At 37.3% G+C, this 22,707-nt stretch overlaps 2 protein-coding genes across 2 annotated transcripts; one reads left to right on the plus strand and one right to left on the minus strand.

Annotated features, from left to right (window-relative positions):
* Positions 1-392: 392 nt before the first annotated feature.
* Positions 393-7,358, minus strand: mpnd (MPN domain containing). Its single transcript, XM_052094718.1, has 13 exons — positions 6,806-7,358; positions 5,970-6,166; positions 5,606-5,827; positions 5,324-5,435; positions 3,454-3,529; positions 3,024-3,120; positions 2,857-2,929; positions 2,687-2,763; positions 2,409-2,577; positions 2,234-2,304; positions 1,447-1,536; positions 1,144-1,236; positions 393-901 (listed from the first exon to the last, which is right to left on the minus strand). The coding sequence occupies exons 1-13, from the start codon at positions 6,807-6,809 to the stop codon at positions 815-817; spliced, it is 1,368 nt and encodes a 455-aa protein (XP_051950678.1). The 5' UTR covers positions 6,810-7,358; the 3' UTR covers positions 393-814.
* Positions 7,359-9,133: 1,775 nt separating this feature from the next.
* Positions 9,134-22,591, plus strand: LOC127621216 (signal-transducing adaptor protein 1-like). Its single transcript, XM_052094724.1, has 14 exons — positions 9,134-9,551; positions 16,155-16,226; positions 16,423-16,542; positions 16,945-17,001; positions 17,713-17,861; positions 18,295-18,426; positions 18,562-18,631; positions 19,491-19,593; positions 19,989-20,093; positions 20,282-20,356; positions 20,487-20,543; positions 20,782-20,844; positions 21,079-21,195; positions 21,494-22,591. Exons 1-14 carry the CDS (start codon positions 9,459-9,461, stop codon positions 21,550-21,552), a joined length of 1,272 nt encoding a protein of 423 aa, XP_051950684.1. The 5' UTR covers positions 9,134-9,458; the 3' UTR covers positions 21,553-22,591.
* Positions 22,592-22,707: the final 116 nt, after the last annotated feature.

The raw sequence follows: 22,707 nt of genomic DNA on the forward strand, positions 1-22,707 counted from the left end.
CTTGAAGAGTATGACCTTTTTGTTTTTTAATTTTAAGGTAAAAAAAAAAAATTATAATGTCAAGAGACAAATTTTCACCATCAGGCTGAAATGTTACCTTTGGTGCATCATGCCGTTCTGTACCGATCCAGACTCCTTAGCATGTATATCTTTTTCCATTGTGGTGCTGCACAATCAGGATTCAAATACACTGACAGGGCAGGTGATCAGTCGTGAGTCGCCAATCCACTAGTAAGGTTCTCTGGTCTGTGTAGTGTTATCATGCTGAGAAATTTCAACACCCAATTGTACCAAAACATGCTCAAGTGAAATTGCTACTTGAACTATTTCTAACCTTTCTCAGAACTATTCGGAAGATGGTGGAAAAGATATTAAAATCAGAATCAGATGACTTGAGTTCCAGTGTATATTTTAAGGTATTCAGCAGGTAAAAGGCATTGTTCCCATATCGCGTAGTCAACATGACACAAATCTAACCACATAAATAGATAAATACCAGCAAAGAGAGAGAGACTCATTTATCTGTCTTCTTTTTCCTAACTAGCCACCAGACTTTTCTACCACAGAGGAAGACAAGATCACAGCACAGGTATGGCAGAACCGCATAAACTAAAGCCAGTTATACAGATCTAACAGTCCTAAAGGCAACACTTTGGACAGAACCATATATGGTATATCTTCCATGAAGGCATTTCATATACAGTACAGTATAACAGTGCATGGACAGTAATGCACAGGGTGAAATGTCCGAAGTCAGCAGTGACTGACAAACGGAACAGTTCTAACAGCTTGACTCAAACACACATTGCTCCAGTCACTGTGTGTTGCGCAGTTGGTTGTACACATGCTCAAGGATCTGCACATACGCCTGGTCTTTGGGTGCATGGCCACTCAGAGAAGCCTGAGAATGAAACAACACAAAGCTGTAAATAATGCATATTTCTAAAATGTTACCGGTCAGAGCTAATCTATCAATATAATATTAAAATATTGTTATTGGCACTGACTAAATTATCCAGTAATTACTCTTAACTTGCTGTAAATTCAAACGTTCTTAAAAATAATTTACGAGGTCATTATTTAAGTTTTGACATTGAACATATTTTGATTGTATTTATGGGAAGAAGAGGAATCAAAGCAGACCTTGATTTTGTCAAGTATTGAGGTATTGGGACTCCACATCTGACTGAACTGTACCAGGTCTGGAGCAGACCTATAAAACTCCACTATTAGCATCTACACACAAAAACACATTTTGGTTATAGCTTTGCTCAAGATTTCAGAATGCTAATTATTAATACATAACATTTTATAGAAGACACTACCTAATCTAGTTTGAGGTGTCATATAGGGCTAAAAAGACTTCAAAATATTTATGATGCACAAAGAACTGTAGTGGGAATTTAAATCCCTTTTGCCTTGTTAAAAAAAATATATGAATCGTACCATTTCGTTAAGTACATCTGTAGTGAGGAAGTTGTCTTGCACATATGTGACCTCTACAGCCACTGGGATACCGTAGTCATTGGGCCGTTGCTAAGCCGAAAGGAGAAAATAGGAGTAAGCTATCTGTCAGGCATGTAATATAGCACAATGATGCTCAACCACTTTTTCAACCTTGGTTCCCGAAGTATTTTTACAATTCATTATTTCCATAGGAATTCCATAAAATTCTTCATAAAAGAGTTGTAAGCCATGAACCAAACCCAGCAGCTTTGGGATAAATCACAACTTTAAAATCTTTGATTCGAAGCAAAACATTTAAGACAAAGGTACAATATTGAGGTAATAAAAACGATAATACAATGATGTAATCAAGCTAAGAACTGAAATATTTATTTAAATCAATATATTTAAAGTATATTGCTAAATATTTATAAATATACAGTAGATAAGCCCAACTAGGTTGCATCATGGAAATGGGCAGTCACTGCTGGGCTCTTTTGCTGCATTTCTCTGATTTAGTTTTTTCCATCTCAGAGTCATGGGATGGGTTGTTCTTCAAGTATTCCCCTACTAAGCAAGATTTTTTACGAATGAAGTTGAAATAACTTGGACTGATAGCTTCAGCAGAAACATACAGTATACCATATATTAACAACCTTCAGAGCTCATGGTAGATCTGTTTGTATAGGTTTATAAGTTATGGTTAATAATCAATTTCCTTATGTTACACTCTATTACTAAGATGACAACTTTTAAGCTGAGGTTTAAGATCAGTTACTGCTCATACCTCTGCAGGAGGTACGACCCAGAATGGTGTGATGGTGGAGGCCACACCTTGGTTGCCATGGTAATAGGGTCCTATGTGGAGAAAGTTGGGGAGACAAAGGAAAGACTGATATAGTCTAATTCAACATTATAAGGGTTGCATTGTGCAGTAATCATCTGTTAAATCCATTACATACCACAGATAATTCCCAGACAGGGCTGGAAGCCATTACTGCTCCCTTGTAGGCGGAGTTGGTGATCCATCTGCGAATCAATGTCCTGAAGGGATGGTAGGGCGGGGCCACGTGGGTGACTGTGATACCATCCCACCAATGAAAGCCCCCTCATGAAGAGATTTTGACATATCTACAATGTAGTTTGAAATATAGTTTGAATCTACAGTGAATTTGAAACAAACATGGATATGCATGAAATCTGATGGTAAAAAAAGGTTAAATGCTTGAGACAGACTAACCTCTTCTTCAACAGATGGAGCAGCATCTTTATCAGCCAACCTTGTACGGCAAGGGAATGCCCGCAAGACTGTCAGCACTGCATTAAACACAAATATGATAAAGATATTTTGAGTGTTTCTTACCTCCAATTAGCTGTTAGTTTTGCAATTAGAAACAAGATCACACTTACACTGAGTGTTAGTGTCCCATCGGCCCCCTAAATACCCCACCACCTCACTTGTGGTCAGGTGACAGTGGAAATCCTAAGATTAGAGGTAGGTAAAAGTCAAATATATGACATTTAAACACCCAAAAAAATCATTTTCAGATCATCAAAATTTATTCTAAAATCCATACCATTAGCAGGAGAACATTGCTGGAAACAGCTACATTAAAAGGCTGGAAGCGGTTGATGGCAGAGAAAGCAGACAGCTCTACGAGAGTATGAGGATCCCTGAGAAGACAAGAAAAAAGAATACTCCAGCATAAGCACATTTACATAATGCAATACAGTGCTTTCTCTTCTCAACCTCACAAAAAGAGCACTGATATTACCATTTATTTCACCAGCCTTTTTTGTGCCTGTAAACTGACAGAATTAAATTTTTCGTGAGGACTGTGGGAACTAACAAAACTGGACATTTAAGGGCCTCAGGCAGGTCAACTAAGAGGCTGTAAATGTCATCATAAAGCTTCTGTGTCAACCTGTCAGACTGTAAAAATATAGTACCTGAAAATATATCACAAGATATAGTGCTTCAAATATATTTTAGAATATGGTAATTACCTGGCAGCATCTCTGGTGCCAAGAGTGCAATACCTGACTGGAATTCTCTCTTTGTCTCTTCTCTGCACCATAATGTCTGAAATAAATTGAAAGAAATGTGCTTTCTGAGTTTGAATCATAAACACAAAAAAAAGGAAAATCTATAACTGCTCAAACTGGTAGGTTGTTAGTGGTTTAGCAACAAGAAAAATTACCAACAGCAATGGAAACAACAAGAACTCATGCGTTCCCACAACAAAATCTGTCAACATTTTCATTTATTTTCCCTTTGTTAGTGGTTTACATACGGGTTCATTAATGACAAATAAGTATTAAGGACCATGTGGAGAGAAACAAATTGATGGTAGAATTGTGGATTCTGTTCTTTGTGGAATTCTTTCTATTCTCTTTGTTTGTTGAGGTACAGGGTGGCGTTGGGGGAAGGGGGAAATAATGGGGGTTAAAGTGGTTTCTATATATATATATATATATATATATATGAATCAAAAAGTGTTAATAACAAAATAATCAGTGTTGGGTTTATCCGATTACAAAGTATTTAGTTACTTATAATTATACATACATTTTTAGATTATTACTATAATAGTCTGCTTTCATTATTAATATGCTGGCATGCAAGCAAAAAAACACAGGCGAAAGAATCTTAACAGAACGCGCATGCACGAGAAGCTGACGAGAGAGGGATCCCTTCTAGACACGACTGGTGTGTGACACTGAATGAGGAAATATAGACATTTTGAATTTGAGAGGAAAATAAAATGCTTTTTTAGATTTAGAAAGTAACTTAAAAGTAAAATAATTAGTAAATGTATTACTTTTTATATTAAGTAATCCGTAAAGTAATGTGATTACATTTGTAGATAATTAATCAGTATTTGTAGTGGACTACTTATTTTGAGTAACTTACCCAACACTGCTAATAATAATTTGCAAGTGCATTATAATTCATTGATATATTTGGTTATAACAATATGCATACAAAGGGTCACATTCATGCAATACCTGCCAAATAGTGAGCCATTTTACCTAACATGTTATAAATAATTAATAACACTCATTCGACATTAATAACCTATGAAAATGTACCTTCACCTAAACTCGACACATTTTAATTATTTATTAAGGAGTTGCCAACAAGAAAAACATACACTATATACATAAATTCTTTATGGTTTAATGGTTATCAGGCTCTATTATATGATATACACAGCAACCTGAAAAGTATTTTGCAGAGGACTTTAGGTAACTAGGACTAGGTAAATTTGGACACCACTCAGAGTAGCATCATTCTTTTGACATCAACAAGGCAAAGAAAGTGGCAGCACAAATGACTCGAGGCATAACAGTAATTAATATCAAATCTAAGCAGACTGTAGCAAAATTACACAATCCCTCCTTTTAATCTCACTATATGAATCTATTTTTGCTGCATGCTGACATAAATCATGAATTAGGGTTTTTTATTAATATATGTATAAATAAGTGTGTTTATTAAGCACTTATTACATAAATTAAAATGCTCACTATTTGCAAGTATTGCATGAACTTCACCCTTTTTATTTATGTTGATGTAACTGCATATTAATGATTGATAATGAATTTGTAAAATGGTTCACTAGTCATAAATTAAGCTCTTTAAAAACCCATTACAAAGTCCATTAATGATACCCAAAATTTTGCTTTTAGCTGCAGAGGCTGTATTGAAAAATTCTGATTAAAATGTGTCCTGTTACACTTATACTATATTACCCTCTCGGTTGATCTGGTCTGATATCAGTAATAAAGGTGGTTGTGAATGCAAGTTGATCAAGACTTTGGAAGACAGAATCAAGTTGCTCTGCTCATGTTTATGTGGATGACAATGTCATACCGTGCAGCTCTAGTTTGGACTTTTTATTCTTTTCCTCCACTGGTATGGCTGTTTTTCCCTCCTCTTCATCATCATCTCCCATTTCATCATCCTCTCCCTCACTTATTAGGCTCTGAAGTAAACAAATTAAATAATACAGTGGCTACATCTTGTAACATGCCCAAAATGTTCTAAACCATCCCATATTCATTTATTCAAATCATTCCCTTTTCATTATCATTATCCCCTTTTCAATATTTGTTCTACTAGATATTCAATACTTGTCATTATATTGATACTTACCATGTCAGCACTAGGTTGGTACTTGTGAAGCCAGGTGGTTTTGTACTGCACCAGTTTCTGGCCTCGGTACCGCACTGAGGCCCAGCCACAGCCAGACTTCTTGGCTGGGTTTACCAGGCGTTTACAGTGCGTGGCCCAGGCACTTGGAGAGTTAAAGATCTGCCCGGTCTCCACCCAACGGATCTTCCCATCATTTAAAAGGTCTCCAACAAACTTTTTACCCTAGAGAGAAAAAGACGAAATACATTCAGTCAACAGAGTTGTAGTTCATCCATAAGCTGTACAACAGTAGTAAAAAATATTCATATTTATTAAGCAGAAGAATAAGTGATAGTACAATGATGAGGTGATTGTTGGACAGTACCAGATAGTGTATGGACAGAGCGCCGTCTCCAGGCTCCACAAGACCATCCTTTAAGAGGACTCTTAATGTGATGCCTCTCCTGGTCAGAAGGGAACCCCTCCCAGAGGAGGTCCTCAGATCTGCATCTTCTGCCCCACTTAACTCCTCATCTTCTTCATCTGCACCCTCCTCAATCGCCTGAGGAGATGAGGGTGGCTCTGAGGATGAAGACAAAGAAATAATACATATGGTACAAACAAGAATACATCAAAAGGGCTTTAATTGCTTCATGCATGTTAATGAGATGAATACATCTGTATCATTGACACAAAGAAGGATCATTATATATATATATATATATACATATAAGCAGAAAATATTTTTTTTTAGCCAATGAGTAACAAAAATCACACTGGTTGAATGAACAACTGATTGACTATTAATATTTGATCAAAAAAGCCTCGAGTCCCATTCTGACAGCACAGATAAAGTAAAAACAATTTTAAAGGTAATTTCACAAACTTCTAAATGGTGAAATTATAATGTCCTTTGAAAAAAGTGTTTTCTCAGGACACTGAACTCTGGTCATGAGGGAAAATATGTATTTTATTGTGGGACAAACAATGGTAAACACGGCGAAAGCACACAGATAGGAGTCACCGACTGTCTTCAGCCATCTGAATTTGATAAGCGTTTTTCTCAAATTAAAACAAAACCGCTCTCATATGTGTATCGAAACAGTTCGTCTTTCTCGTGTTTTGTTTTCGCTCCTGTCCTCAACCCAGCGGCCTAGTATTTATTAATTTCATCCGCTTATAATAAAAAAAAAGAAAATCGCATTTTTTTTTTATCCTCACCCATTTTTCGATAATCGTAGGGAAACGGTTTGACCTGAAACTGCTCCAAAGACTGACGTCTTTCTTTCCCGCCACTTCAGTTCAGCAATGTTGCAATGTAACACTTTTGAGAGGACACTCGCCACCAGGCTGTTATTCAAAACATAAAATGAAGGCGTGTGTGTTTGTGTGTCTGCGGTGCAGTTTCCTTGTGTAGTGTTGCTTTAATGACAATTCCCCTCCCCTTTCTCCCTCCTACCCGTCCTTGGCATTTACTCCCCTTTATAAATTAGCAGTGTTTGTGGCGGTACTCTCTCCAGCTCGGGTGGGGGGTGGGGGGTGGTGTTGTTGTGCTTTGTTGTTTCAACGGAAGACATGTATTCGCGGAATATTGCAAGCCAAGTGGCTGGGAATATTTGCAGTCTTTATTGTTGTATTAGATACAGTTTCTTATTGTCCTGGATCACGGTCAAATGAGCAGTCATCTGAGGCTCATCGTGAACAGATGCTTTGGGAATATGCGTGAACAATATAAGAATTACGGTAATGATTGTAGCGTACAGTCTAATTCTGACGACTAGATGGCGCCAAAGAATGGATTGTGATTCTGAATAGAGGCATAAATTATTTTCCTATTCAAATTATATATATATATATATATATATATATATATATATATATATATATATATATATATATATATATCTGTGTAAACGTCAAACTGAAACCTTAAAATGGCATAAATGAAATTACACAGATATAGGGCAGTGAGTGAACTGACCCCAGTCTGTCTCCATAAATTATATATATATTACTATGGCTCTTTAGTAATATTTTCTTTTATGTGTAACTTTTATTATTTAACATGATCCTTTGCACCTTAATTTTATACATTGTATATCTATATCTATATATATATAATTTTTTTTTTTTATCTTGTATTATGTACATTGTCTTTGTTTTGCACTGTTTTATGTAGATAACCTTTGTTTTATGCAGCTCAGCTGTAAACACTTTGGCAATACAAATTAACAAAAGTTTGCCATGCAAATAAAGCACCTTCAAACTGAAACTGACTTTGTCAAATGCCAAACTTTCCTGAACATACAGTATTGGTTTTGTGTTTACACTAAAATGATAGAAAATGTTTTACCTCATTTGAGGAAATGTGTCTTAGCTATTAGGAAAAACTGTTTACATGTACATAAATATCAAATGTCATGATTAGTCTGTAGAGTGGATGGAATCTAAAAGTGCACAATTCAAAAGCAAACTACAGTAAAAATGTTATCAATTACCCACTATGTTAAAATAAGGGGAAAACAGCTAATCTCAAGAATCTTGATTCATAACCCACCTCCATTGTTTGGAGAAGGTTGTACGGCTATATAGTTTGTAATGACATTTGTATGATTATTGAATACTATTAGCATTCTAGACAAAAAAAGAAGTGCTGGATTTGATGATGTGTATGGATCCCAGATGTGTATGACTTTCTTTATTCTGCAGAACACAAATAAAGATTTTTAGAGAAATATCTCAGCTCTGTTGGTCCTTACATTGTAAATAAATGGTGACCAGACCTTTCAAGCTCCAAAAACACATAAAGGCAGCATAAAAGTAATCCATAAGACTCCAGTGGTTAAATCTATATCTTTAGAAGCAATATGAAAGGTGTGGATGAGAGGCAGATCAATACTTAAATCCTTTTTTACTATCACTCTCCACTCTCACTTACACATTCAGCCAGTCAAAGGTGGATATTTATAGTAAAAAAGAATGACTTAAATATTGTTCTGTTTCTCACCCACACTTGTCATATTACTCCAGAAGATATTGATTTAACCACTGGAGTCATATTGATTACTTTTATGTGGTTTTTGGACCTTTTGCATTTTGGTCACCATTCACTAAATGGACCAACAGAGCAGAGATATTCTTCTAGAAACCTTCGATTGTGTTCAGCAGAAGAAAAAAAGTCATACACATCTGGGATGGCATGAGGGTGAGTAAATGATTAGAGAATTTTCATTTTTGGGTGAACATTCCCTTTAAGAGATATATAGTATGGTTTTGGATAACCCAAGACTGTTTAAAATGTTTTGTCTCTGAAATAAATTGGCTGTTAGTTCTTAGTTAAGAAGGCATATTTTATAGTGACTAAACCCCTCGACTTGCTGTAGCTTGAATTTGAAAGGGTGTGTAATTCCTGTTTTTGAAGAGACCTTTTCCTGAAGTTTTTGAAATTGATGCTATTTTAATCGCGGGTATTTCCCAATACGACTGAGTGTACAGTTTCTGTGGGGGTGAGTTTGTGTCACCATAGAGATTTACATTTGCTCAAAATGGGCGGGTCTCTCGTCGAACACTCTTCCAGGCAACACTCAGGCTCACGCGCACCTGCCTGTACACAGGTGAGAGAGGTTATGAGTACAGCAAGTAGACTTGCTAAATAGACGTTTGAGCAGTTATGTTATTTCTAGTACGCCTGGTTTCTGTTCTTCTCTAACATTTGACATTCATAGCCTTAGAGCGTGCGTTAACATTAGAGCGGGCGTTAAGTAAAGAGCAGTTTGGACATTTAAGCGTCTTCTTCAAATTCATCGTAAGATTGTATTGGCTTCAAATACGTTGTAAGAGCGCCGCCGTTACTGGGAGATTGAATTATTTACTCATGGCAACACCAAAGCGCCATGGACGGGCGAGATATCTGCTGCCAGACTGTTACCATGAAGGCTTTCTGGTAAAGAAATCTATTAAAGACAAGGTAGGTCTGTCTGTCTGTCTGTCGTGTGTGTGTGTGTGTGTGTGTGTGTGTCCATCAGGAACATCTTTGTTTATTTTGTCTTCTCTCTCACACCTGTTCATGCATCCACATCAGGTGTACTGTATGCTTGTGGGAAAACTGCAGGAAGGGTGATTTTCATGACCCAGACACAGTATTCAGCTTTATATATATCATACAGAATGTATACCATAGCATATGTGGACTTTTATGATAATATAGCAAACTTGTGCATTTTTTTTTGTGATACCAAAATGTGATGTTGATTTATTCAATAATTGCCAGTGTAATGGACTGTAAACAGTTTTATATTAGATTCAGGCATGTTCTGAAATCTCAGTTCAATTCAGTTTATTGTATAATGCTTATTACCATTTTAATAGTTCCACAGCAGCTTTACAGATAACAGAAAAAATTAAGAAATCAGTACAAATGTTAATATTAACAGATGTTATTCAGCAATGTAGTATTAATGATAATCTTGACTAATTTGTTTAATCATTTATGACTTATGACATTATTGGAAACCATAGGATGTGCATTTATTAGAGATGTAGTCACTGTATGACAGAAACCAGCTATTGCTGCAGTTAGGTGAGACTCGTGATGGGACAGAGATGTGGGCCAATGGCAGACCTCCAGTTTGCATGGAATGAATGAGATACTTATGCAATCTGTAACAGCGGCTGATCTCATTGCAGTTTATTATGTGAACTGGCTTATAACTGTTGGTTATCATTCACTGTGTCATACATTACAGGTGGTTAACCGTAATTTAATCAGTTCCCCTTAGTGTTTCACTGTAAAAGGGTAAATTCTTTCTAGATGGCACAAAGTACACAATCATTTGAATGATTTCAGGGCTAATCTTTAACATAAGCTTGTAAATGCCGAGAAATGGTCCAAAGAAGGCAGAAGTTTTATGTGGTGTCAAAGGAGTGTTGCACAAGTGTCTGTTGTAATATGGAGGCTGCATTCCTTTAAATGTGTAAATGTAAACAAAAAAAAACTGGTCTGGTGGCTTACTTGTATGCAGAGCATATGCTGTGGATAAAAGATTGGCTTTTAGTAATTTGTTTTCTTTTATTTGACAAAGGAGTTTTCAGATTAAGTTCTGTTTACAGAGAGTTTACCACTAAACCATTTCTGATGTCATGATTTCTTATTTAATGATTTGTTATAGGTCAAAAAATGGGGAAAATATTTTGCACATTGACGTGTGCTTTGATTATTTAAATTCCTGGTAGTTTGGGATTATAATTCTTCTAACAATAGCCCTAAAGCTTTAGGCAATGATCAGATTAATTATTCTCTCTCTATTCAAATTAAACCCCTCCCCCACCCACCCCCAACCCTGACACAAACACTCACTACTGTGGTCACCAACAACTAGAACATTAAAAAAAATATATATATGCTTTCAAACAAGTTCAATAATACACATACCCATCTAAACTACAAATCCCTCTCCACAACCCCTCCCTGAGAACCCTCCAAAAAAGCCAAATAACCCTCCCACTTACTGACAAACAAATTCCCATTTTCCCAGCCTTCTAAAAATCACCTCCTCAAATGCCACCACCCCACCCATCTCCCCGAACCACTCCCTAAATGATGGTGCCCCAGCCGACAATCATCCCCTGAGGATGATTCTTCTGCCAATCATGACTCTGGCTAAGACCCAACTTTTTAAATATATCCCCAATGTTAATACCCATCCCATCACCCAGGATACAGAGTCTGGGGCAAAATTTAAATTGAGTGTCCGATACCTCACACATAAAGCTCTGGACCCTCAACCAACATTCTTGGATCTTAACACATCCCCAAAAAATATGTGTTGTGTCCCCATCTTCTGACTGGCACCGCCAGCAGGTGGACCCAGCCTATAAAAACCCTCTAGGTGTCTAATTTAATCTATCCAAAATCTTAAAAAGCATCAGATGGGCCCTTGCATCTCTAGATGTAGACTTGATGCTTTTTAGAATCCTGTCCCACACTCCCTCCTCCAATTCTAAATGTAAATCTTTCTCCCATAATCTCTTGAGAGAAGATGAAGCTCTGTCTCCCAGACTCTGAATTAACAGGGACTCGGGGAGTAACAAATTGATGCCCCATGATCGTTTCCAAAAGCATTAATCACCACTTCCAGAGTATCTGCTGCTTTTGGGGATTTATACTACTCCCAAAATGTACAGAACAGGTGGCGCAGCTTTAAATGCCTAAAGAACTGAGTTCTAGGAATCTTAAAATGTTAAACCAAATTTTCGATCTTAACACTCCACTCTCATATAGGACACCGAGTGTAGTAACCCCCCTCACAATCCACCCTGACCAACAGAAAGGGGACAAATTAATACTTAATTTTGGGTTCAGCCATTTGCTTGAGGCTACATTTAAATAATTGTCTGAATTAAACACCCTGGACACTTTTGTCCAAACCACTTGCGAGATAACGGGGTGTAATTTAACTACCTCGGTTAGTTTAATAGAAAGGCTTTGCAGTGGTGAAATAGGGCAAGGATTTCTTGCTCAATACAAAACCAGGGAGGGGCTCTTTCAGGTGGAAGTGACCAATGAGCCAAATGTCTGAGACCGAATGCATAATTATAAAATCAATTCTTGGGTAGGCCTAGGCCAACTTTGTCAATCGGCCTATGTAATTTGTTGAAATGTAATCTGGGATGTTTACCATTCCAAATAAAGGTCTTCGTTATGGTATCAAATTGCTTGAAATAAGAGAAGGGGACATATGCAGGGAGAGACTGTAGCAGGTAGGTGAATTTTGGAATACAATTCATTTAATAACATTAACCTTCCCAATTATAGATAAATGTAATGAAGCCCACCTGCTCACATCGCTCGAAAACCTTTTTATTAAAGGGTCAAAATGAACTCACTTAACTAAAATCACTAAAAATGTCCTAAATCACACAAATTTGCTGGGAATCAAATGCCAAAATACTTAATGCCCTGTTTGGGCCACTGAAAGATGCCAGTTGAAAAGCTGTTACTGGGCAGTACGCTGTCAGAGCCAAAGCTTCGGATTTAGACCAATTGACTCTGTATCATGATAAATTAGAGAGGAAATGAATAATCCTGTAGAGGTAAGGCATAGATCTAGTGGGGATGAGATGAATAACAAAATATCATCTGCCTAAAGCAAAAGCTTATGCGCCACACACCCCACCACCACCCCTGGAAAATCCAGGGTAAGACAGAACAATAAATTATATTTATAATTATAAATGATAAAACAACAGATATACAGTATGGTTTAAATTACAACCACAATTCCGAAAAAGTTGGGACAGTTTGAAAAATGCTAATAACAAAAAATCAAAAAGGAGTGATTTGTGAATTATATTCACCCTTTGCTATATTGAAAGTACTACAACTAAACATTATATGATGTTTTACCTTGTGAAATGTATTGTTTGTTTAATGTACAGTAATTTAAAATCAGATGATTGCAACCCGCTCCAAAAAAGTTGATAGGGACAATTTAAGACTAATAACAATTTGACGAGTTCAAATAACAAGGCAATGTGAAAAAGGAGATGTTAAACAAGTGATTCAATCGTGTCATATATATAATGAGCCTCCAAAATCAGTCTAGTCCTTCAAGAGCAAAGATCATTCGAGACTTGTCAATTTGCTAACAGATGCTTCAGCAAATAATCCAGCACTTGGAGAACAATGTTCCCCAAAGACAAATTAGAAGGATTTTGGGCATTTCACCCTCTACAATGCACAAGATTTTTAAAAGGTTCAAGGAATTTGGTCAAATCTCGGTGCGTAGAGGGTAAGATGAAAACCACTTCTGAATGCACGTGATCTCTGATCCCTCAGACAGCACTATATTTACATTTATGCATTTGGCAGATGCTTTTATCCAAAGCAACTTATTATAGGGACAAACCCTCCCAGAGCAACCTGGAGTTAAGTGCCTTGCTCAAGGACACAATGGTGGTGGCTGTGGGGCTCGAACCAGCATCCTTCTGATTACCAGATTTCCAGTTATGTGCTTCGACCACTACACCACCACCACCACACACCACCATATTAAAAAACATCATCCATCTATAATGGATAACATGAACATGGGCTTGGGATTACTTTAGTAAACCTTTGTTAGTCAACTCCATTCGCAGCTGCATCCACAAATGCAAGTTAAGACTTTACTATGTAAAGCAGAAGCCCTGCATCAACACTGTCCTGAAGCGCTGCCGACTTCTCTGGGCTCGGTCTCATCTTAGATGGAAAGTAGAACAGTGGAACCATGATTATTTGGTCTGATGAGTCCACATCTTAAATTTTTGAAAAACACAGCTGTCGTATTCTCTGGGCCAAAGAGGCAAAAGGCCCATCCAAGCTGTTATCAGCATCAGTTCCAAAAGCCAGTGTCTGTATGGGCCAGGGTCAGTGCCCATGGCATGGGTAAATCGCACATCTGTGAGGGCACCATTAATACTGACAGACATGTACAAAGTTTGGAGCAGCATAGAGTACCATCCAGCACCATCTTTTCCAGTGACCTCCCGGAATATTCAGCAGGACAAATTCAAACCAAATACTGGCCGAATAAGCAGAGTGCTGGTGCTAGATTGGCCTTCCTGCAGTCCTGACCATGTCCAATTGAGAATGTGTGGTGCATTATGAAGTGCACAATATGGCAACGAAGACCCCATACAATTGTGTAGCTGAAGTCAAGTCAAGTGGCTATTATTGTCATTTTAACCATATACAACTAGTACAGTATACAATAAAAAGAAACAACATTCCTCCAGGACCATGGTGCTACATAAATACAACATGAAACAACATTAAACAAACACAGATCTACATGAGACTACACAGAACTAAAAGGCTTACACATTTCTACATAAAGTGCATGTGCAAACGTGTGCAAACAATAGGCACAGTAAGACTACACAATTCTAGTGTGAAAGTGTCAGATGAAACAGGTGCAATAAGATAATACATTATAATAGAAAATGCTGTAAATGTAAAGATAACATACTATGACATAGCATTCAGCAGATAAGCTTATACTACATATGGACTTAGCAGTTATTGGGGTAGCAGCCAGGTAGAAGTGACAAGAAATTAAGTACAACATTTTATGAATACAGTAGCAGCAAAACAATTTGTGTAGATGAAATGTGCAAAATTGCAAAGTCGGATGGTGTTCAGTTGAGTGCGTGTGTGTGTTGTCAGTCCAGTCTCTAAGTGTTGAGGAGTCTGATAGCTTGGTGGAAGAAAATGTTACACAGTCTGGCCGTGAGGGCCCGAATGCTTCGGTACCTTTTGCCAGATGGCAGGAGGGTTAAGAGCTTGTGTGAGGGGTTCGTGGGGTCATCCACAATGCTGGTGGCTTTGCGGATGCAGTGTGTGGTGTAAATGCCTATGATGGAGGGAAGAGAGACCTTGATGATCTTCTCAGTTGTCCTCACTATCCTCTGCAAGGTCTTGCGATCCGAAACTGTGGAATTTCCAAACCAGGCAGTGATGAAGCTGCTCAGGATGCTCTCGTAGAATGTGGTGAGGATGGGGGGTGGGAGATGTGCTTTTCTCAGACTTTGCAGAAAGTAGAGACGCTGCTGAGCTTTCTTGGTTATGGAGCTGGTGTTGAGGGACCAGGTGAGGTTTTTTTGTCCACGTTAAGAGACACGTTGTTGGCTCTGCACCAGTCCATTAGCCGCTGACCCTCCTCTCTGTATGCTGACTCATCATTCTTGCCGATGAGACCCACCATAGCTATGTCAACGACGAACTTGATGATGTGATTTGAGCTGTGCATTGCTGCACAGTCGTGAGTCAGCAGAGTGAACAGCAGTGGACTGAGCACACAGCCCTGGAGGGCCCCAGTGCTCCGTGTGGTGGTGGTGGTGGAGATGCTGCTCCCGATTCGGACTGACTGAGGTCTCTCAGTCAGGAAGTCCAGGATCCAGTTGCAGAGGGAGGGAGGTGTTCAGGCCCAGCAGGTTCAGCTTTCCAATTAGGTGCTGAGGAATGATTGTGTTGAATGCTGAACTGAAGTTAATGAACAGCTTTCGAACTTACGTTTGCTTGTTGCCCAGGTGGGTGAGGACCAGATGGAGGATGGTGCAATAACAAACTTGTGTCTTCAGTCCCTAAATGCTTAATAAGCATTATTAGAAGAAATGGTGATGTTTCACAGTGGTAAACACTCAACAGTCCCAACTTTTTTGGAGTGTGTTGCAACCATCTGATTTGAAATTACTGTACATTTACACACACACACACACACACACACACACACACACACATATACATATACACACATACATATACACACACACACACGTTTAGTTGTAGTGCTTTCAATATAGCAAATGGTGAAAACCATTTACAAATCACTCCTTTTTGCTTTTATTTGCATTTTGTTTTTCTATCCCAACCTTTTGGGAATTGGAGTTGTAAGACCAAAAAAGTGTTTTAGTTTTTTGTTTGCAATACTTTAGTTCAGAACGTCTTGACAACGTCTGGGCATAGAATCAATATCAATATATTAATACAAATATTTGATGTGCTAACATTTTCCTTTGCCTCTTTGCACAGATGGGTCGTAAACTCTGGACCAGTTTATGTGGCAATTCACTCTTTTTCTTCAATAACAACAAAGATAATGTTGTAAGTGTGTTTAGGGAAACTTAGCAGTTTCACTGCTAGAAAATACATTTTACTGTGTGTGTGTATGTATGTATATTTTTGCATACTTGTAAAAGCATGCTTATAGGCCTAAATTTAGTTTGTGTATACATTTTTATACAAACGGGACAGATATTTATTATCTCATCTGCGTTGTTGTATATGTTTTGGAATACAGTATATAGAGAAGCTGGAGCTCTCTGATCTCGTCTCCGTGAGAGATGAGTGCTGTCGTGACCGAAACCTGGATGCAGCTCGATTCACTCTGCAAATGAAAAATGATGACATCAAGATGATAGTAAGGATTCTAGCAATTACTAATCATCTGATGTTAAAGCAAATACGTTATGATGCAAATATAATCTTGACTTGGATTTTACACAGGATTCACATAGGGATTTCTAGACCTGTCATGAAAATTAGTAAAACCTTAAAAAGTTAGAAAATGTTTATAGTCAATATTCAGTACATTTGTCATTAAATGCTCTGCTCAATTTTAAAATCCTTATCCAGTAATTAAAATGACATGGGGAAAAAAATGTCATGGAAAAATCATGGAAATTCATGGGTCAAAAGGGTAGGAATCACGTTTACAGCAGTTCCATAACAGCTGCTCTACAAATAGTTATTTACATCTGGTAATAGTTCACACAGTATTAACCAATATAATAAATTTTTCTATTTTTCTCTGTCTTCTCAGGCCCCAAGCCTTGAGTCTCGAGAGCTGTGGAAAGGTTTCATACTTGCTGTTTCTAAGGTCAGTTGTGCTTCTGAAAAGTCCTAACAAATGTGTGATGTAAGTACACAAACACATCACATAGAATGCTGTTATATGCCTAGTATACCTAATTTGGCAAAGTGTAATTGAAGAATGACATCATCAGTAATTGGGATTGTAGGGATTGAATAAACTAAATCAAAGGTCAATCAAATTGCTCTGTAGACTTTTATTATTGTTTGTTTAGACAAGGTTCTTGGCCTTTATGGCTTGCTTTTATTATACTATTATAAAGGCAATGATTTGGCAGTGATTTCAGATATTTAGCTCATCTCTCAAATTCTCTGGATCTTAAAGGAATGTTTTGGGTTCAGTGCAAGTGTAGCTTTTTCGACATCTGTGTTCACAGGTTATAAAAGCAAACAAATCCATGTCTACTGTAATGCACTTACAATGGAAATATATGCAGCATTGGTTTTACATAAAGGGTTATGCGTGGTAAACCAGAGAGTGTTTGTTTTTGGTCTGTGTTCACTTGCATCCAATGTAAGCATGAACATGAATGAATGTATCAAAATATGTGGACCTGCTGGCTGATCAGATTATTAACCATTATTGCATCACCACTAGAACCCGCAGGATAAAAGATCTAAACATTAAAAGTTTGAAAGCATGTACAACCAACATTAGTCATTTGCACATGTCATGCCAACTCCAGATGAACACATAATAAAAATGTCTATCCCTCAGCTGTCTGTGCCCAGCTTTCTGAATCTGCTGCCAGGCCAGATTCACATGATGAAAGAAATTATTGAGAAAGAGAAAAAGAGGCAACAACCTCCTACAGCTCCCTCAGCAGCTCCTAACTTTTATGTTCCTGTACTGCCAGACATGCCTGCGTAAGTTTAAACCACTCACTTCAGATCAAAATTTTGAAGGTGATGTGTGTAATATGTTCATTGTTAAAATACTCACCTACTCCATCCCCAGCTTAATATGCAGAGACAAATGTGAGTAAGCCATTCTTAGGTTGATTCCTACAAATAGTGTAAAAATGTTGTTGCTGTTGTTCTAGCAAAACAATTCTCCGTTTCAACATCCTGACCAGTCTGATACAGAAACATTGGTTCAACCTATGGCATGAATTAGGGACAGGGCTATCTGTTTGGTTGACCAATAAAAGTTTGGGAAGACTTGTTGTAATTTTTGGTATTCCATCTGGTGATGCCAATGGTGTAGGAATTACATACTTGACCTTTAATAATACATTGTTTTGTCACTTAATAAAATAATCAAACATATTATGTAATAATATAATAATGCTTGTTGCAGGTGCTATCGTGATGTCAATCGTGTTGAAGCTGAGCTCTTATTGGAAAGGAATGCTGAATGGGGAAACCTACTGCTGAGGCCCGGCCGAGATGGGGCATCTTTTGCTGTAACCACTCGCCAAGATGTCAACGGGTAAAACACATTCATATCTTACCCATGTTGAATCTAATGTGCAGTTTTCAGCTCTTTCATAGAACTGAAAATACTCTTCTTTTTATTTGCTTGTTTGTTTCATCAGTTAGGGGGAATTTCTTTTTCACTCCACAGATCAGTTTTCAGACATTATCGTGTGACTCGGAAGCACAAAGGGGGATTCACCATTGACCTCGAGACTCCTGTAGGTAATCTGGATTAAAAACCAGAAATAAACCAGAGTTTATATTCTTTTTACTTTTAAAAATAAAGAATGAAGTGTGTTAAAAATACAGTTAAAAAACTCATGTGTGAAACAAAAATAAGTAAGCTGTTTGAAGGTTGATTTCTCCAAAATGTAAACACTGTGGCTGTGTGGGACGATCAAAACTTTTTCTGTTTGTTTGACACAGCAACACTGGCTTAACCGATGGCATGAGTGTGGGGCGGGGCTCTGTTTTTTCGACCAATGGATGATGGGGGGAGTGTTCAAGAAACCTGTTTGAAAACAATCATTTATTTATTAAATTTGGTGCCGCAGAAATTCAGTTTTAAATCACTTTGGATTAAAAACTTTATATCAAATTTCACAGCCACACTCAAATCATCTAATTATTCATCTTACCTCTGCAAACATGTAACTGTGTACTCAAAGCTCTTGCAAAAGGTACTTTGTACACCATCTTACCATGAAAGCTAAGAGGAAGTTCCGATAAGAAAAAGTGTTATGGGTTACACAGCTGTGAAATCGGTACAGCTGATCATTAATGTTATATATTAAACATTTCTTGGAAATCACCTCAAATATTTATATGCTTACATTCAGAGCAACTTTATCTCGTGACTTTCATCTGCCATTTGGAAAAGAAAGTTTAAATGTAATTACACCCTTTTTTGTCCTCACTAATATAGCCAAAGTTCTGGTCTATGGCACACTGCAGTTTTTAGTGTATTTAGTGATTAAAAACAATGAGAACAAAATCAGATAATTTGCTCTTAACTTGTATGTGCACTGATGTATCGGAAAATGTTGGTGTGTTCACATGTCATGTCTGTAAATGCAGATCTCCTGTCCCACTCTGCATGATGTCATCAACTGCCTGGTTGAGATGACCAATGGGGTTTTGGAGCCTCTTCTACTGGAGCAACACTATGAGGATAATATCAGTAAGACACAATTATGGTTACTTCTTTAGAAAAAGCAATACACATGAAAAAAATGTTATGACATTTTTAATGACGATGCAAAATAAATAAAAATACAGTTGAAAGTGTAATGACAATTCAAACATCTTAAGACATTACAACAACAACATACTATAAATAGCAGTATTTTCAGGGAATTGCCTGTTGTGTTCCAGTCAACAGATCAACAGTCGTATGAGGATTCAGCTGTTTTTGTTTATTTGATTTCATAAATGTGTGACTATTTAAAGAACTCAACTTTCAGTATATTTTAAAAAGCTTTTTATTTAAACACAACCCATGAGCCAGCCCAGCATTCTGGGCTATAGTTTTCATGATTTTTAATGTGTTTGTTCTTTTATTATTCTTTCTCTCAGCGTTTGTTAAGGCCAATGAGGAAAATGGGGAAATAAGTGTACATTGTGCCTCCATTCGACCTTCACCGTCTCCACAAGTTCCACCAGTTCCACCCCCTAAACCAAGTAATACATCTTTAGGATCACAGATATTTACTAATAATCAGCTCATATATTATTTTTAAGATATTGTAACTAATTTATGGCCTCATCATGGATTCTCATTGGATTTAATGGATGCCTACCTAATGTGACCTGACAGCTCTACTCTTAAAATGCATGAAAGGTGATTGACTATTTTGTTGCATGTTTAGTCCAAATGGATCACATGGCCGATTCAGAGCCACTGGCAAACAACACACTGGAAAGCATCTACCTCAATGACCAAGGTGAATGCATATACGTTTTTCCAAGTAGCTATGAACTTTAGCTTCTTGTAATGTTTTAGTTTGTTTTATTGGTTTACATTGATTGATTGATTTTAATGAATGTTGATCCTCTTATATGTTTGTGTTATAGAGGATGAGGTAGATCAGGGTGCTACTGCTAGACCCCCTGTACAACCACGCCCTCCAGGTAACATGAATATGATAAGGGGCTGTTTAGAGCGAACATGTTCTTGCACTAAAAAAAAGCTAGATGCAGCATACTTGTAATTACATATTTGTAATTAAACATGAATTTACACTCTGTATTATATGATATTCCAAGTCATTTTTAAACATTTACTAAAACTAGAAAGTAAAAGTTTGACAAATAGGCTGTGATAATTATTATTATGCTATTTAATCATCATTCTGATCTTTGTATTTAGTTTTGGCAGTGCGATTTTTGCCACATCAGAATTCAATGCCGCCTGACTTGAACACCAGTTCAGGTGAGTTCACTTCAAGTTGCTCTTGGTAGATTACATTTGTTAGAGCATTGCTAGTTTGAGGTCTCACCTAGATACTAAAGGCTACTGATTGTAATGCCCCAACCTTTGTACAAACTGCACTTAGTCAAAATAGTCCCCCCTGAGTAGTGTTATGCAGATGGTTGGATTTAGTTACATTAAGATCAATCCCAAAAAAATGCATAGCACTTATGACATGACTCTACTTTGATGTAGGTGGTGAAAAAAAAGCATTGATACCCCCTGGCTACCCTATTGTGTCTGTTCAAAGCTACAGTGTGTCAAACGTGCTTGAGAACACAGAGAATACTCAGCTTGGACCACAGCCTACAGGTATGAGTAAGGGCAAATACATTTTTAATATGTTATGATGCTCACATTTAATACCCAGTTAATTCATTAGTTATTGAAGGGATATTTACCTGAAGATGATAATTCTGTCATTTATTCACCCTCATGTTGTTTCAAACCTATATGACTTTCTTCTGTGCAACACAGAAGGAAATGTCAGGCAGAATGTTTCAAATAGTTTCACTTTTATATTATGGTTAACATTCTGACTATTTATTTTGTGTTCCATGGAAGAATGTCATGACAAATCCATAGCTCACTGTGGTTTTGTTCTTAACAGCTTTATCACAGGAGCTCAAGATGGTTTTTAAGAAGAGACGTGCTATCCAAGAATCATGATGTTAGGAAAACAGCAACTTTAACAGTTGCATTGTGGAACAAGGGACAATTACCCAAGTATTAAACTGGTCTTAAATGTATACGTGGAATCTTTTGGATACATAGCTGTACTCACCTGAACACCGTATCCATGGGAGTCGACTTGGCTCAGACTCAGCCAGTCAGATTTGTCTGCTGCTGTCCAGTTGGATGTATCAATGAGTAGGCACTTGAATCAAGTCGGCTGCTCTTTCTGTATTAAGATGCATTTCTTGTGGACAAATATTTAAAAAGTTGGGTCCTAGCCAGAGTCATGATTGGTCAGAAAATCATCCTCAGGGGATGGAAGTCGGCTGGGGCACACTCATTTAGGCAATGGTGCGGGAAGATGGGCGAGGTGGCGGTGTTTGAGATGTTTTTAGAACGCTGGGGAAATGGGGTTTGTTCGTCAGCATAATGTGAATAATTGATTCAGTTTATATTGTTTGTATGTTTTATCTTTGGAATCAAAAAAATTACTTGTTACAATCAATTAGTAGATATTATACCAAGATATTAACTATTATGTGTCACATTGTGGCCTTTGTAGCTACTTACAGTAAATCACTACTGTTGTGTATGAGTCACAACTCAAATTACAAGTGTATCTCTAGTAGCCTTTATCTCATCTACATATTGCAAAATATTTATCTCTGTTCCAGAGATTATTTACATGAAGTTGAGCACGTATGCAAACTTGCCACTCACATATAAATGTTTCGTCTTGAATTCCTAAATGTCAGATAGCTGGTCTGTCTTTTTTTCTGTCTCTCATATACAGTACAACAAACATTAGGCTTGCTATATATATCACAAGGAGTTGTTGGTAACATGCTATGCTGTATTATAGGCTTTATTATATGGGGAAGTTGCAGGTCTACTTTCTAAACATATTTTACAGAAACTTAAAACAAATGTGATGTTTCTTTGTTCCTGTTAAAATTGATCACTGGTTTAATACTATATGTTCTGAGAACAATATATGATCACAAAAATAAAGTATATCTCCCACTTCCTCCCTTGTCTGGATGTGCAACACAATAGGTATGTTTGACATGTTGTTTTATTGACATAACAGGTGGTGTAATATTATGACTTTACAGGTTGACGTACTTTTCAGAATGTCTAAGTGTTTCA

The sequence above is a fragment of the Xyrauchen texanus genome, chromosome 27, assembly GCF_025860055.1.
Source record: "Xyrauchen texanus isolate HMW12.3.18 chromosome 27, RBS_HiC_50CHRs, whole genome shotgun sequence".
In the NCBI taxonomy this organism is placed as follows: domain Eukaryota; kingdom Metazoa; phylum Chordata; class Actinopteri; order Cypriniformes; family Catostomidae; genus Xyrauchen; species Xyrauchen texanus.

Bases quoted from the DNA above. Each gene is read 5' to 3' on its own strand.
- mpnd (XM_052094718.1), bottom strand. The intron at 5,828-5,969 runs GTACTGTCCAAC...TTTTCTCTCTAG, and splicing joins CTCTGTCCATACACTATCTG to GGTAAAAAGTTTGTTGGAGA. The intron at 3,530-5,323 runs GTATGACATTGT...AATTTATTTCAG, and splicing joins GTCCAAACTAGAGCTGCACG to ACATTATGGTGCAGAGAAGA.
- LOC127621216 (XM_052094724.1), top strand. From the start codon at position 9,459: ATGGCAACACCAAAGCGCCATGGACGGGCGAGATATCTGCTGCCAGAC. The intron at 17,862-18,294 runs GTAAGTTTAAAC...TGCTTGTTGCAG, and splicing joins GTACTGCCAGACATGCCTGC to GTGCTATCGTGATGTCAATC. The intron at 20,845-21,078 runs GTGAGTTCACTT...ACTTTGATGTAG, and splicing joins TGACTTGAACACCAGTTCAG to GTGGTGAAAAAAAAGCATTG.